General features: G+C 45.0%; 1 protein-coding gene across 1 annotated transcript in view; it reads left to right on the forward strand.

The window, feature by feature from the left end:
- Positions 1 to 250: 250 nt before the first annotated feature.
- Positions 251 to 15,125, forward strand: part of EMB1030 (Alanyl-tRNA synthetase, class IIc) — a 97,976-nt gene continuing 83,101 nt past the window's right edge. The window contains exons 1-5 of the mRNA XM_086803755.1: positions 251 to 574; positions 1,808 to 1,918; positions 2,066 to 2,277; positions 2,618 to 2,796; positions 2,908 to 2,986. Of these exons, the coding sequence (XP_086659881.1) occupies positions 430 to 574; positions 1,808 to 1,918; positions 2,066 to 2,277; positions 2,618 to 2,796; positions 2,908 to 2,986 (726 nt within the window). The 5' untranslated portion in view covers positions 251 to 429. The remainder of the gene's footprint in view (positions 575 to 1,807; positions 1,919 to 2,065; positions 2,278 to 2,617; positions 2,797 to 2,907; positions 2,987 to 15,125) is intronic.

Raw genomic sequence — 15,125 nt, forward strand, 5'->3', positions numbered from 1 at the left:
AATGCCACGCTGTGTCTCCATTGGCTGTTTTTAAGGTGTTGAAGTCCCAAGCATGAGGTGCTGTGTCTCCATTGGCTGTTTTTAAGGTGTTGAAGTCCCAAGCATGAGGTGCTCGGTTCAAAACCTGCTGGCTGTTTGACGGCGGCATGAAAGCACACACGTACACGAGCACAAAAGATAAAAAAAAAAACTTAGAATACCTCTTAGAGAGCATAATGCCACCTTAGATGCAGCCGACGTGGCACCATGACATGGCGTTGATGAACTTTTATCGCTTTTGGTATTGCAAAGGGCTTCAATTTACGTCCACTGATTAATTAAGATGCCCTCTCGGGGGCACATATTAACATTGTGAAGCGATTGAAATCGCCTTTTTTTCTTGTTCTCGTTACACATTTGATTTCCCGGCTGCTGACTGTTGCATGTATTATGTTGTTGGGACAGAAAGCAGTCCTTAGGACTGCAGCAGGAGGAGTGGTCACAAACCTTGCCTCAATGCCCCTTCCAATAGCAGTGTCTGATGTTTACAAGCGTTCTTTCATGGTTTCAAAGCCTTCTGCGTGCCTCTTCAAAGGTATGTAAATGCCCATCTTTCATCCCCCAACAATGGAGTTTGCTGCACTACTTTTGATATGGTCTTTATCATGGAAATAGATTAGATAGGTAGTGTCATGCAGAGCTGGCCGAAGGTCCACACGTGTGTGTGTGTGTGTAACTAATGGAAAGAGAGAGAGACAGACAAAGAGCCATGACACGGTATTGTATTAAAGAGAGAGAGAGGAAAGAAAGAAGGATTGTATTAAACGTCTACGAAAGACCCAAAGGGTCTATGAGACTGAAAATGAGTACATATTATCCATGAATAACTAGAGAGAGAGAGAGAGAGAGAGAGAGAGAGAGAGAGAGAGAGAGAGAGAACAATTAAGGAATATAACATCATAAAGAGAAAATGGGGCATTGTCCAAAATTCATGATCGCATGCAAGTCATAGATTGTGGGAGCATCCAATTTGTATTGATGCTGTCATCGTCCATGCTGATGGCATTATCCCTATAACCCTTAAACATAGCAGTGAAACTGGCTATCGGACCGATCCTGGATTATTAACATCCAACTACCTTACTTGGGTACTGCAAGTCCAAAGGGTGGCAAAGGGGTTCACGATTTCCCAACTACCTTGGTAACTACATAGATGGAACTAGGTTAAACTACTTATAATCCCTAACATCAGAATGGTTACCTCACTCCAAATATCAATCGGAGTGGTCTGAATATACCTTTGTTAATAATTGAATGGGTTCACGAACTCTTTTGTCGTGAATTTGGGCCAGTAGGTCCAGTAACCCTTTTGCCTTGATTTTAGGCTGCAGCATCATTGACTTTGATCTTGGTATGTTGATGGTACACATCAGCAGTTTGGAATCTGGTTCTTCCCTACGCTACGAGCTTGGTGACAGCTCAACTATCTGGCACATTTCATGTCCCATTCCATACAGTGCGCTTAGAGCCTTCATTTATGGAGTAATATTCATATGGATGTCTCTGGTTGTTTCATGGTTTGCATATTAGCCATTTACAGCACTTCAAGACCTCAAAAGACCTTGAATATACTCAATTTGGTGTAAATAGTGGAAACTCTCAGAGTCTTGTATAGTTACAGCTTAGCTTAGCTGGTCTCTTATTATGTTGTATGTGCTTACTTGAACCTAGGAAACCATGTAATGGTGATAAATTCTTGTACGAGCTGCCCTCGAGGTGCATTGAGGACATGTAAAAGTGTTACTTAGTAAGGACATTGCTTGTGCAGGTTCGAGCTCATTGGGAGCAAGCTCCTTTTTTGTGGGTTTTCGAAGCTCTTGCACGAAAGCATCCTTTGATTCTCATAAAAGGTCAAAAGCTTGGATACGAAATCTATCAGGTATCTAGGATATGCAATAACACATCAAAAATCTTCTGAATTGTATCGGTTGAGAGAACTGGACTGGGTCTTGTGTGTGCTTTTCTTGCTGGAGTTGATGAGAGCTTTGCTTTTCTTCAATCATATGATGTTTCCATAGTCATACAGCTGTTGTCGAAACCACCAAGGAAGAGCAAACAGAGCAGAAGACGCTGACGGATCTGTCTTTGACTGGTGATGCCATACGGCAGCGGTTTTTAGAGTTTTATGCTGCTCGCCAGCATAAAGTCCTGCCTAGCTCATCCCTTGTTCCAGATGATCCTACTGTCCTCCTTACCATAGCTGGCATGCTGCAGTTCAAGCCCGTATTCCTTGGCCAGGTATTGGACTTACGAAGCTATTCTTGAGCAAGGGAAAAAGTGATGAAGTTTGAAGTGCTCGAGTGAGGTCTTTTAATTTACAGCATAAATTTACAAACTCGCCATTTACACCTTCAGTTGGCAAGGCTGGATACCAAACTGTTCTGGCACATAATTGGGCAGGGAGTTGGGATGGGCAAAATTGTCTGTCCACCACCATCTCTGAGGTTGGGTGGTCATGATGGCCCCTGTCGATGGGCAGGGATGGTTCTGTATCCAGCCCAAGTTTTTACCTTTGATTGGTGTGGATAGAAATGAAACCTATCTGATGTAAGAATCTTGTTTTTTTCCATTATGAAAGGCTCCGCGGCAAGTCCCACGAGCCACTACCTCACAAAAATGCATAAGGACAAACGACATTGAAAATGTGGGCCGGACTGCACGGCATCACACATTCTTTGAGATGCTTGGCAACTTCAGCTTTGGTGACTACTTCAAACGTGATGCAATCAAGTGGGCATGGGAGCTGGCAACTCAGGAGTAAGTGCATTGCTATGCGCTTGATTTTCTGTTTTTCTTCTTGAGGAGCCAGCAGAAATGCAAGCAGAAGTATGGGCCTTAATGGCATCAGGCTCTCTCTTTTCTTTGCAGATTCAAATTGCCAATCGAACGTTTATGGGTGAGCGTTTTCAATGACGATGATGAGGCTTTGGCAATGTGGCGCGATGAGGCAAGCCTTCATTTCTAGCATGCTTTTTCTTTGTGCAGCTTTTGGCTTAACATAATCTAGCTGTAATGAAAAAAATGCAAAGGATTTGTAACATGTGTGCCAAAGCTAATGATGATTAACCCTAAGCAAAGCTGATTACAAAGATTAATGCTAATCACACATTGATTGGCAAGACACAATAGAGACCTAAACTACTATATATTGCAATGAATATATGCAATGATGTTTACAGATCTCAACTACCATCTGCCTGAGCATAATCGTGCACAGTGCACATGACTACTGGTGCATATGTAAGCTTTGATGTGAAGTCCTACGAGAGAACGTTCACAAGAACTCCCTTTTGCTCTGATCCAGATGTCGGGTTAGGATGTGCCTTAGAACAGTGCCTTTGAATGAATCCTACTATGATCCTTGATTGCCCTTATATAGTAGCAAAAAGTTGGTTGGTTGCAACTGTGCATTACTAGATACAATGTATCTAAAAGCTGTCCACACTGATTGGTCCTTGGGTGCTTGGTTGTCTAGCATCCGATTACTCAAGATCCTTATCAATGAGCACAAACACGGTCCCTAATCTTTCTTAAAAGGTGGGTGATGTTGAGATTAATGTCCATGTGGCATTCACAAATATGATGCACATGACATCCCCTCGTGGTAAACTTGGAACACTGGGGCTTATTGTGAGGGCAAAAAGACGAAAGGACTAGATGGACGAGAGATCAGAGCAAAACCACACAGCATGAAATATGTGAGTGAATATATATATAAGGGTGTGTGCAAATATGTACAAGAGCCCTGAGGTGTGAGGTGACTTTGAGTAGAAAGACCATTGCAGAAGCAGAGATGATGTCGGAGTTGAAGCACGGTTGGTGACGAAGGCTCGCGTCGATGTGAGGCAAAACACTCCAAGTGGTGGTCGGTGTCGAAGGCTCGCGTTGGTGGAAGCAGAGGCACTCCGAGGTGATAGTGGCAGCGAAAGATAAGGTGATGCAGGCTCTGATGACAAGGGTGCTGCTGGACCTGAGGTGGTAGCTGAAGAGCAGAGAGGGCTGCCGTCTCGAGTGGTGGTGGTGAGGGTGCGAGCTCTGATGACAAGGGTGCTGCAAGACCTGAAGGGAGCAAGCTCTGATGACACGGGTGCTGCGTAGCTGAAGTGGTGAGGAGCAGAGAGGGCTGCCGTCCGGAGTGGTGCAAGCTCTGGTGACACGGGTGCTGCGTACTTGAAGCAGAGATGGCTGCCATCCCGAGTGGTGCAAGCTTTGGTGACACACCTGAAGCAGAGAGTGGGCTGCCATCCCGATGTAGCAGAGTGGGGGCTGATGTCCCGATGGTGAGAGCCGAGGCAAAAACGCTGATATGCTCTACGTATAGCAAAGGGAAATGCAGAAGATATGCTGATGTAAGCACTGATGTGAGCCCTGATGTATGCGCTGAAGTAAGGCTGATATAAACGCTGATATAAGCCCTGATGAAAACGCTGATGTCTGCTGATGTAAAACGCAAATGAAGTGCTGATGTAGGCACGGATCTATGCTGATGTAAAATGCAGATAACAGCGCAGAAGTAAGCCTGATGTAAGCGCCGATAAAAGCCTGATGTAAGGCTGACGTGAGGCTGCTGTAAAATGCTGATGTCAGCCTGAGGTAAACGCTGAAGACAGCAGAAGAAAAACGCTGATGAAAAGGATGTAAAGCTCAGATGATAAACGCTGAGGTAAGCCTGATGGTGTGCTGAAGTAAACGTTGGTGTACACCTGATGATAAAAGATAGGCAAGGCTATATATACTGAGGGGGGGTGTTGGTCGGTCACCCTAAAAGGTGTAGGCCAGCAGCCAAGACAAAAAACCCCAAATAAAACATAAAATACCTAGAAAAATCCCTTTTTAGGGCTGGGAAAAATATTGTTTTCTTCACATATAATGCACCCTTGCTCCATGCTCCTTTGCTGGTCTTCGGGTCTCGTCCAATGGTAGGCTTTGGCTTTGTGTAAACACACGGGCTTGGTCACCAATAGAAATGATACTGGACTTACTGCCTCGGGAATGAACCACCATCAGTGATAGCCGCCTCCTCCTGCTGCTCAGTGGACTTGGAGAGACTCTCCTGAAGGTCTTCGGGAACTGACAGAGGAACTGTCGCCATGCTGATCTCATCCTCCTCCGTATATTTTTGGGAAAAATCCTTGAAAGGTTCAGCCTAGGTGAACTTTCTGCTTTCGTGTTTAGGCTTTGCGGTTGTCAAGGCTGTATCTGGTGCTTGGATGTTGCCTACTGGTTCTCCTGACTCTTCAAATCGCTATCATTGTACTTCCTTGCCTGCATAGAGGAGATGAAAGTCTTGTATAGCTGCTCCCAAAACACCATGTCTTGTATAGCTGCTCCCAAAATACCAAGTGTTCCAGGAGCACAACCTGAAGTGGACTTCTTTCATGAAGAAAAAATGCAAATTTGTCTTCTTGGAGAAGAAGCAAATTTGCTTGCCTACCTAGGCTTTGACCTAATCCAATTCTAATGCACATGCACAAAAATGCAAACCTAAATGCAAACCCTAATTTGTTGCATGCACTTCTAGCAAAACCCTTAACTAAAATGCACATGTGAAAGCAAGCTTGGCTGCAAACACACATGCAACAGACTATGCAAACGCTAGCTAGGCTGTCTTGATGCTTTGATACGAATGTAACATGCGTGGGGAAGCTATTAATGCCAATTAAAGCTGAAAAATGCATATGTGAAAGCAAGCTTGGCTGCAAACACACATGCAACAGACTGCAAACGGTAGCTAGGCTGTCTTGATGCTCTGATACGAATGTAACATGTGTGCGGAAGCTATTAACGCCAATTAAAGCTGATTACAAAAGATTAACGGTAATCACGTATCAACCAACAAGACACAATAGAGAAGACCATAGTCCTAAATTACTGTATATTGGAATTAATTTGTATAATGATGCTCACAAATTTCAACTGAGATCTGCTCGTGCTTAATTGTGCATGACTACTGATGCATATGCAAGCTGAAAACGCTCACGAGAGCTCCCTTCTTCTCTGAGCCAAATGTTGGGTTACTCCTTGAAGGATGCACCTTAGAACAATTGCTCTGTTTGAATTCTACTATGACCCTTGATTGCCCTTATATAGTGGCTAAAGGCTGATCGGTTGTTAGGCTTGGCTGGCTGGCCAACTATGCAAACTGTGCATGATTAGATACAGTGTATTTAAAAGCTGTCCACATTGATTGGTTCTTAGGCACCTAGCTGTTGCCTAGGTTCCTTCTCCATGAACCCAAATGGGCACCTGGCTGTTGCCCAAGCTCCTTCTCCATGAACTTAAATGTGACCCATGATCTTGCCCAAATGGCGGCTGATGCCAAGATTAATGTCCATGTGGCACTCACTGATGTGATGCACGTGACATGATCTGGCTCTAAATCTTTTAGTGCATTGGCATGACATTGTAGTAGACATGCCATTTTATTATGGATGTATGTGCATTCTGAAAGAATGTGCACAAGCGGAAGCAAATAAACATGAGAGAGAGAAAGATTGCAAGCAAGAACAAGAGCTTTATTAGCTTGAGGTTACAGAGTACAAGAGCCAGCAAATAGGGCAATGTAAGATGATTGAATGAATAAAAGAGAGCAACTCTTATATACTTGTGCATGAAGCAAGTCGGCTGTAGAAAACAGGCCGACATGACCTCCACGACAGCATTTAAGGAAGATGCAATATTTTAACACCCCCTCTACATCTTGAAGTGTGCAAAAAAGTCAAAAGAAAATTGATGACGAAGGTGCGACCATGGACACTTCAGCATGGCCAATACTGAGTACACCTCGGAAAATGCACATGTCAGCTTGTTGTCTTCAGAAAACATAATGCCACTATAAAGAGCAAAAGAAAATCTGCTTGGCTCCAAACTCAAAGTAGAACTGGGAACACATCACATCTAATAACCTCGAACAAATGAACATGGAACACATCCTGTCCATAGTCTCTGTTGACCAATAGTTCTGGAACTCATCCGAACCATGAAGGAAACTTGGTTGATCATGGAACTCATCCGGACCTTCAAGTGAACTTGCCTGTCTTTATACTTGGAACTCCGACACACGGGTCCCATGCTCCAGATTTAATATAAGAGAGCTTTTGAAAGCCCCCTCTCCTGCCCACAAGCCGTTTCTGGAAGACAGCACGCGGGGGGATGCCCTTAGGATCAGAGCAGGACACCAGTCATGTTCTCTCCAGTCTGTAAGGCCTTGGGAGAGGTGGGGTTATCACTAGATGAGTCTGTGTCACTGTCATGTGACTTGTTTTTGCCCTTCTTTGAAGACTTGCCCTTGTCCTTGGCTTTGCCTTTGTCCTTTGACTGACAATCCTTTGACAGGTGGCCTTTCTTCCCACACTTGTAACACCGACTCCGAACTTTCTTCTGCACCGTCGAGGGTGCCTGATCAGGTCCAATAGACGATGAAACTTTCAATTTCTCCTGTGAAACTAGGATGGATTCCTCTTCCAAGAGGAGAGTACATAGATCATCAAACTCGAGGGAACGTGTTGTGATCTGAACCCACAAAGCTCGGGAAACCATGTCATAATCTGCAGGAAGCCTGATGAGGAGGAGAGCAGATAACTGAGAAGAGGTCAGGGCAGTACCCATTGCCACTAATTGGTCATGAATTACCTCAACCTTTATCACAAACGACTGCATGGAAGTCCCTGCTGTAAACTCCAGGGAAAGAGTTGACCCAATAGGTTGACAAACTGCATTGTAGAGTCCCGTGCATATAGATCTGTTAGCTTTCTCCAAACAGAAGCAGCACAATCCAATGTTTGCACGGCAGGGGAGACCTCTGGTGAGATGGTTCATACAAGTGCAGAGTGAGCTTTTGAGTCTTGATTCTCCCAAGCTGAAAGTTCTGCGAGAAAGGCATCCTCTTGGTCCTGAGTCCACTTCCTAGAGCTGGTAGGGCATTCGGGGCCCGGGCTTTTGTTCGTGGCCTTGAACAATCTCCCAAAGTCCCTTGTGTGTGAACTAGACCTTCATCTGTAGCTTCCAGTGATCATAGTTTGAACCACTGAGCTTGTCCTCCTTGTTCGTGCAGGGGGGACCCATGTCTGCTTCAAAGAAGCTATGTCTCAAACAACCTCTATGCTAAGCAATCCACGTGCTCTCTCAAGCACCTTTTCACAGGATCCAACTAGGGACTAGTAGCCCCCTCTGAAGATGCAGGCTGGACTGCAGCAAAAGAAACCCAAAAACACACCCCCGGGAACCTCCTACCGGAAGGGGGAGGGGATCTTGGAGGGAGAAGAGCTGATGTGCCACTTGTTAGGCAAAAAATATCCTTCAAGAACTTGCCACAAAATTGATGCCCTTAGTGAATTTGTAGCGAGAACTCCTCCACTTGCCTCTCTAGAAGAAAACGCAGCCTGGGGGCTGGCCGACAGCAGTAGGAGGGCTTGTAGATCAAAAAACGCAGCTAATGAAGAAAACGCAGCCACTGTTGAAGTATCTACAGCCAGGAGAATCTAGGGAAGCAGAAAACGCAAGGCATAGTTGAAGGAGAGAGACAGAGAGCAGATTTTTGTGCAACAGCCGGAGCCTAAGCGTATGATACCATTTTTGTCCACTTGCTTTCTTGGTTGTGACGATTGTAGTCACCAAAAGCCAGTAAGTAACATGAAAATTGTGAGCTCTAAAAAACGTGTGGGTTGGAACTTGGCAATTGCTCTTAGAACATCATTTTTGTGGGGCTCATTTGTTAGCGTTTGACCAGTCTTTGATTGTGTTGACGAGATTGGAGCAATTTTGGTCAGATTTGAGGTGTTTTGCACAGGTTTGACTAGAGTCAACCAAAGTTGACTAGTCTGCTCAGCTTTGACCAGCATTGTCTAGGGTTTGACCAGTGTTGACTAGGGTTTTACCAATACTTGTGACCATACTTCAGCAGTTTTATATTATGTTTTCTACATCTTTGAAGTGTTTTGACCTGAGTTGACTAATGCGGCTAGTGTCAAACCTTTATTTATTTATTGGCAAGAAGAGACTTTTATTAATTATGAAAGTATCAATACAAAATCATTGCTAGAAGTTGGAAATCCTTATCACAGAGTGTTAAGGTAATTGCAGCTAGTTAGGGGAACGGTGATGCCAAGAGACTCCAGTGGCAATTGAAGAGAAGATCCCATGATCCCACTCCCTCATGAAGAAAATGGGCTTTGCTTGGGTTGATCTAGAAGGTCCTTGAATCATAATCTCTCTCTGAATGTACAAATGCACTGAGTATCATAAATTTGGGTGCCCTTCGCCTCGGTACATCTATCCTTCCATGCTAGGCAGTGATGTTGGCAATAATTGTCACGTGCATCCCGCACTTTGATGCCACGTGGCCACATCTGTACAATAGGTCCAGGACTTAGAGTGGTAATTGGCCCCTTGTGAGCCCTAGCCTAGGACGAGTCAGCCAGGGATCCACTTTAGAGTCCATGGTCAGGTGTACAAGTTTGGTACATGGTCATGGTTAGGTGTGCATGTCCCACACATGGAAGTAGTGCATGTCCTACAGTCAAGGTCACCCTGTGGAATGATGTAGAGGTGTACCGGGCTTGCTTGGGACACCAGTTCTAGGAATCAGAGACTTGTTGCATATATGAGGGCAGCTAGGCAAAGGTGCAGCCCTATGGCTATGGGCCACCCCATAAGGCTTCAAGGCCTTGCCTCCAAGGTGGGCAGCCCTTAGGGGCTACCCTAGGGGCCATGGAGGTTCCCATGCCCAAGCAACCAGCTCTTAGGAGGGCTGGGCAGCAAGTTGGCAGCCTGTAGGACACACACACCCCGTTGGCCAGCAGCAGGGGCCTGTCAACGGCCAGCCCATGAGCCACATGTGAAAAGGCGCCTGTTTCATTGGTGGTTATTTAAGTTATGGAGCAGCAATTACAGGCCAACAGCCTCTTCTACAAACCGACCAGCAGTGTGGAGTCCTTAATAAACAATAGGCAGCCTAAGGCTTTCTCATCTCATTCTTTTGCAAGTGCTAGAGTCTCCAGGTCAAAACAGCCAAGGGATTTCTCTTTGCAAGGTGGTTGAAGCAGCCAAGATATTTCAGTAGAAGGTCTATTCGGTCTGGGTATTTCCAGCCCAAGTTAGTCCTTTCTACTCATTCAATAAAGCAAATATGCGCAACGTTGTGGGGGCCCTTCAGAGGGTATTTGGGACCCAATCCTGTGTATTTGTCAGTCTCTCTCTCTCTCTCTCTCTCTCTCTCTCTCTCTCTCTGTGTGCAATGTCTCTCTTTGCACTCTCATTATCATTACATTGTGCTATCGTCAAGAACCAAGGGCTGAAAGGTATTTATCAAAGTATAATCCTCGTATGTAAGCTTCCGCATGCTACATTGTTATCAGAAATTCAAGCAAGACATAAAGAAAGAAAGAAAAAATTTCCCTTGTGGTTTATCAGCCCACACCTCGAGATTTTAGGGTCATTTGTTATATTTTCAGGCTTCTCAGCCGTTTTATCCCGAGGAGTGGGATTGTAGCACCAATGGCGGTGAGGGCACACATGCATCGTGGCATGTCCACATCGTAGTATCGCCACTTCATGCGTATGCAATTGAGGTATTGACTTTTCTACAAAAGTTGACTCTGTGTCTTGAAGTAGTTTCAAGCAACAATTCTCCATGACTCCCATGACGCCATTACTGGTGTCCATAGGGGCATGAACTCAATGTTGGAGAAAATCGAGAGGCAATTTTACTAGCTCAGAATGAGGTGGGACGTGTTCATGTATGTGCAACATTGTCCTATTGGTCAAAAGGTGAAAGCGTTGCATGGGAAGAAAGCAGGTTTGTTACAACCATTGCACATTCCTGATGCCCCTTCCAAGATATTTCTATGGATTTTGTGACAAATTCACCTCCCAGTCCAGGTTGTGACAAAAATTTAACTTAGTACAAAAATTATCAAACAGTGCCCTCCAAAAATGACTGGTAAACTTGGCATCACGATCTAATACAATGCTCCTAGGTATGCGACCTATAGGGTACCAATGCTGGATAAACAGATTTGCAACATCTTCCGTGGTTACATTAGCCCTCCATGGAATAAGCATAATGAATTTGCTAAAATGATCAACAACCGTCACACACTGTGTGTTGCGCATGATTCTATGTTATCTAGTTGTTTTGGGAGTTTGCACCCATCTCTAATTGGGGGCAGGACATCTTCACTATTGTTGATGGTTTCCCTGAGCGTTGCATAATTTGCTGGGATAGGAGCATTCCTAGAATTCCACTCATTTCGCATGTCCAAGCCCAATGAGCAATTAGAAAAGGAGCTAAGTGTGCGTTGATCTAGGCCCGCAATCAACAGTCTGCTGTTCAGACAACACCTATAGAGCAACCGTTGGCAGTCTATCTTGGGTGGCTTTGATCTCCTTCTGGACAGCTTTCATTTGTTGATCCATGTCATCCAACATTTGTTTAAAGACTTCTACTCTATTCATTAAATCAGACCAATTTAATGGTGTTATACAATCTTGACCATAGAAAGCCTTGAAAGGGGGCATACCTATACTCTTGATGATAAGCTGAGTTATAGGCAAATTCTACTAATGGTAGATAATGAAGCCACAGCATTGGCTTGCGATTGCAATAAGTCATCAGTATGTCATCAATGACTTAATTTACCCTTTCAACATTAGTGTGTAGAACTTGCCAACAAAATTGATCACCACACCAATGTCCACACTAACCATAGTGCCTAATTTGTTACAAAGGCATGCATGAGATCAATCACCTACCACTTTACCAATATAACAAGTTATAGTAGAAAGCAAGGCAACTCTCTCTCAAAATCATGAGAGAAATGAAATCACCTTGGGAGAGGAAGATACACTCCTGCCAAAGTGGCAACACTTAGAGAACATAGAGGAGTATGATAACGAGCTAGCACTGCTTGTTAGATTACTATTATGGAAAGGAACCAGTATCTTCATGCTGTCAAAATAAAGAAACTCCATAGAACTATCAAGTAGTAGAAGCAGGAATGGCCAGATGCCCACGACTAGAAGGCTAAGGAAGAAAAACAAGTGGAGTTGAAGAACAAGCTACAAAATCTCTAGGATAGCTATGGTAAACTTTGCACAACAAAATGAACAATCTGACTAAGGAGTTGGAAGTTTCAAGACTTCATGTTGGGGAATGACCTTCCTTCCAAGGTCCCACTTATTCGTCCTGGAGAGCATCGGATTGAGTTGGTCCCAGGGATAGAGCCTCCTAGTAAGTTTCCCTATCACCTGTCCAAGGCATTGGAGGGCGAGCTAGAATAGTTGTCCCAGTTTCTCTAGTTGCGAGAATAAGTTCCCAATGCCCTTGATTGAGTACACTTTGGAGCATCTCGATGATGCTAAGTATTTTTCCAAGATAGATCTCAAGATTGGCTACCATCAAGTTTGAATCTTTGAGGCTGATATGCTAAAGACGGCTTTTCGGATTGAGCGTGGCCATTATGAGTTTGTGGTGATGCCGTTTGGACTCACCCCACCAATGCACTAGTGATGTTCAATAAGATGATTTCACGGGTGTTCATGGTGCTCATTGTTGGATGACATTCTTATCTTTTTTGTCACTGTTGAACAACATGAGCGGAATGTGGACATTCGAGAAGGTCTTGCAGCTTTTGTGAGACAGTGAGCTCTACATGAATGAGAAGAAGAGCGTTGTAGCATGCAATAGGTTGACCATTGTAATACGCAACAAAGCCTTTGGGATTAAGGCTGTTCATGTAGAAGATTAGCCAATGTACGAGCGTGCACGTGACATTCCCTACTGCTAAACTTGATGACGAGGTGGACACTCTGTTATCCTTCCTCCCTTGACTGCTACTGACTTTGACCTTCTACTAACTTTGACTTTAACTGATTGATATTTTTGTCGGCTTGTTGCATGGACAAAACCCTGAATAAATACTGATAAATGTTGCACTGATTCTTATGGTCCTGCCCACACCTGCTGCCTGTTGTCTAGCTCCTAGCTTGCTGTACAGGGTCCATTGTCAGTCGAGAGAGTATTGGTTGCTAGCCGACAGGCCCCTGTGCCTTCCCATGCTGTAGCTAATGATGCTGATGCTGGTTCTGATGATGATAATGATGTTGATGATGATGTGACGCTATTGATGAAGATGCTGATGCTACGGGGTGGACACTTTGTCATCCTTCCGCACTGACTTTGACTTTAACTGATTGATATTTTTATCGGCTTGTTGCATGGACAAAACCGTGAATAAATACTGATAAATGCTGCATTGATTCTTATGGTCCTGCCCGCACTTGTTGCCTGTTGTCTAGCTCCTAGCCGCCTGCTGTACAGGGTCCTGCTTTCAGTCAATAGAGTACTGGTTGCAAGCCGAGAGGCCCCTGTGCCTTCCCATGTTGTAGCTAATGATGTTGATGCTGGTTCTGATGATGATAATGATGTTGATGATGATGTGATGCTATTGATGAAGATGATGATCTGATGCTGATGCTATTGATGATGTGAGGCTACCAATGAGGATGATGATTTTGATGCTGACTTAATTGCTGATGAATCAGGGATTAAGACTGTTCATGCAGAAGATTAGCCATAGCACAGGCGTGCACGTGACATTCCCTTCTATTAAACTTGATGACAGGGTGGTCACTCTGTCATCCTTCCTCCTTGGACTGCTATTGACTTGACCTTCTACTGACTTTGACTTTAACTGACTAATATTTTTGTATGAACACCTTCACCCCTGATCTCCACTTCCAAGTCTTGCAGAAGAATTGAGCATCTATTTAATTGCTGTCCCCATGCTTGCTTTTCCTTAACCTTGGTCACCTGTTGGAATTGATCATGCTTGTTGCTAGGTCTTTTTTTTTTTCCGGGAAAAATTATTTGTTGAAAAAGAACAGCCACAAAAGGCTAAAAATAACCACGAAGGGCGAGATACAAACTCGCCTCATGTATAGGGCGGGGATCAAGTAATCAAAGGAGGGGAAAGAGACACTTCTCCTCCGGCTGACCGCTGTATGAGGAGAAGGCTATCTCATATTCTCATATGTGGGGGGGGGGGTGGAAGGGGAAGAAGAAGCACATAGGTGGTTTGTAATGCCAAGTGGGGTCACCACCTCTATCAATGAGGAAAGGGTCAGACCGCCAGAGTCTCAAGAAAGCTTCCCGCCGCTTCCGCATCATGCGGTCAGATCCACCCTGCAACTTCCCCCAATGACCGCGGAGGGTATGTATGATATCAAGCCAAATGCTCCTGATAGACTCTGCTGGCAGAGTGTGGGTACCCTCAATCGCTTCGTTGCATCAAGCTCGCCATATGTGCTAGGTTGTAATGCTACTGCAAATCTCCCATCTCTGGCATGAGCTTGGTTGCCACTGGTCTATATGTGGGGTTGTGACTGGTACTGCCGAAATGCGGTGGTGAGAGACTTGAAGGGCTAGCTCTCCACCATCCTCTTCGTAAGCCCTGACCACCTCAGTCTCTCTGGCCCAAACGACAATGCCCCATGTAATGATCCAGGTCGAGGCCTTGTCCATAGTGAAGATGCAGAGAATCTACCGCCAAACCCGCTGAGCCTTTGGGCAATTCCAAAGACAATGTCGCTGCTGAGACTCATGAGGGTGGCCGCACCTTGGGCGAGCTGCTGGCCAACCTCCAACTGCTAGCCAAGTGCCGACCGCCAAGCTCCTGTGTGCCATCAGCCAAAGAAAGAGGGTGATCTTTCTAGGCCGAAAATTGTCCCAAAGCCTCTTCCAAAAATTTGAGAGGAAGCGCTTTGAGAGGCCTTGTGAGTGCCAATGTGCTGCTGCTGTTGGGGTGCCATCAATCTCTGGCATCTGGATCCTATAGCCTAGCTGCACTGTATTTGTAAAGAAGGGGGTTTAGAGTCTCCTCCCAATCACCAGGGTCAATCCAAGTGCACTCACGTGGGTCCCACTGTAGGCGCGTGAGAGGTCGGCACTCCCATAAACATAGCCACTAGAATCTCTCCCTGGCCAAGTTGGCCAGTGGTGGGTCTATGTGTCACTTCCGTGCCTGAAATCCAATCACCCTCACCCTGTGTAAGGTGCAGCCACTGAAATCCTCCAAGGGGAGCTCGGA

Source organism: Cibotium barometz, chromosome 10 (assembly GCF_041138505.1).
Source record: "Cibotium barometz isolate CiBa-2024 chromosome 10, ASM4113850v1, whole genome shotgun sequence".
NCBI lineage: Eukaryota > Viridiplantae > Streptophyta > Polypodiopsida > Cyatheales > Cibotiaceae > Cibotium > Cibotium barometz.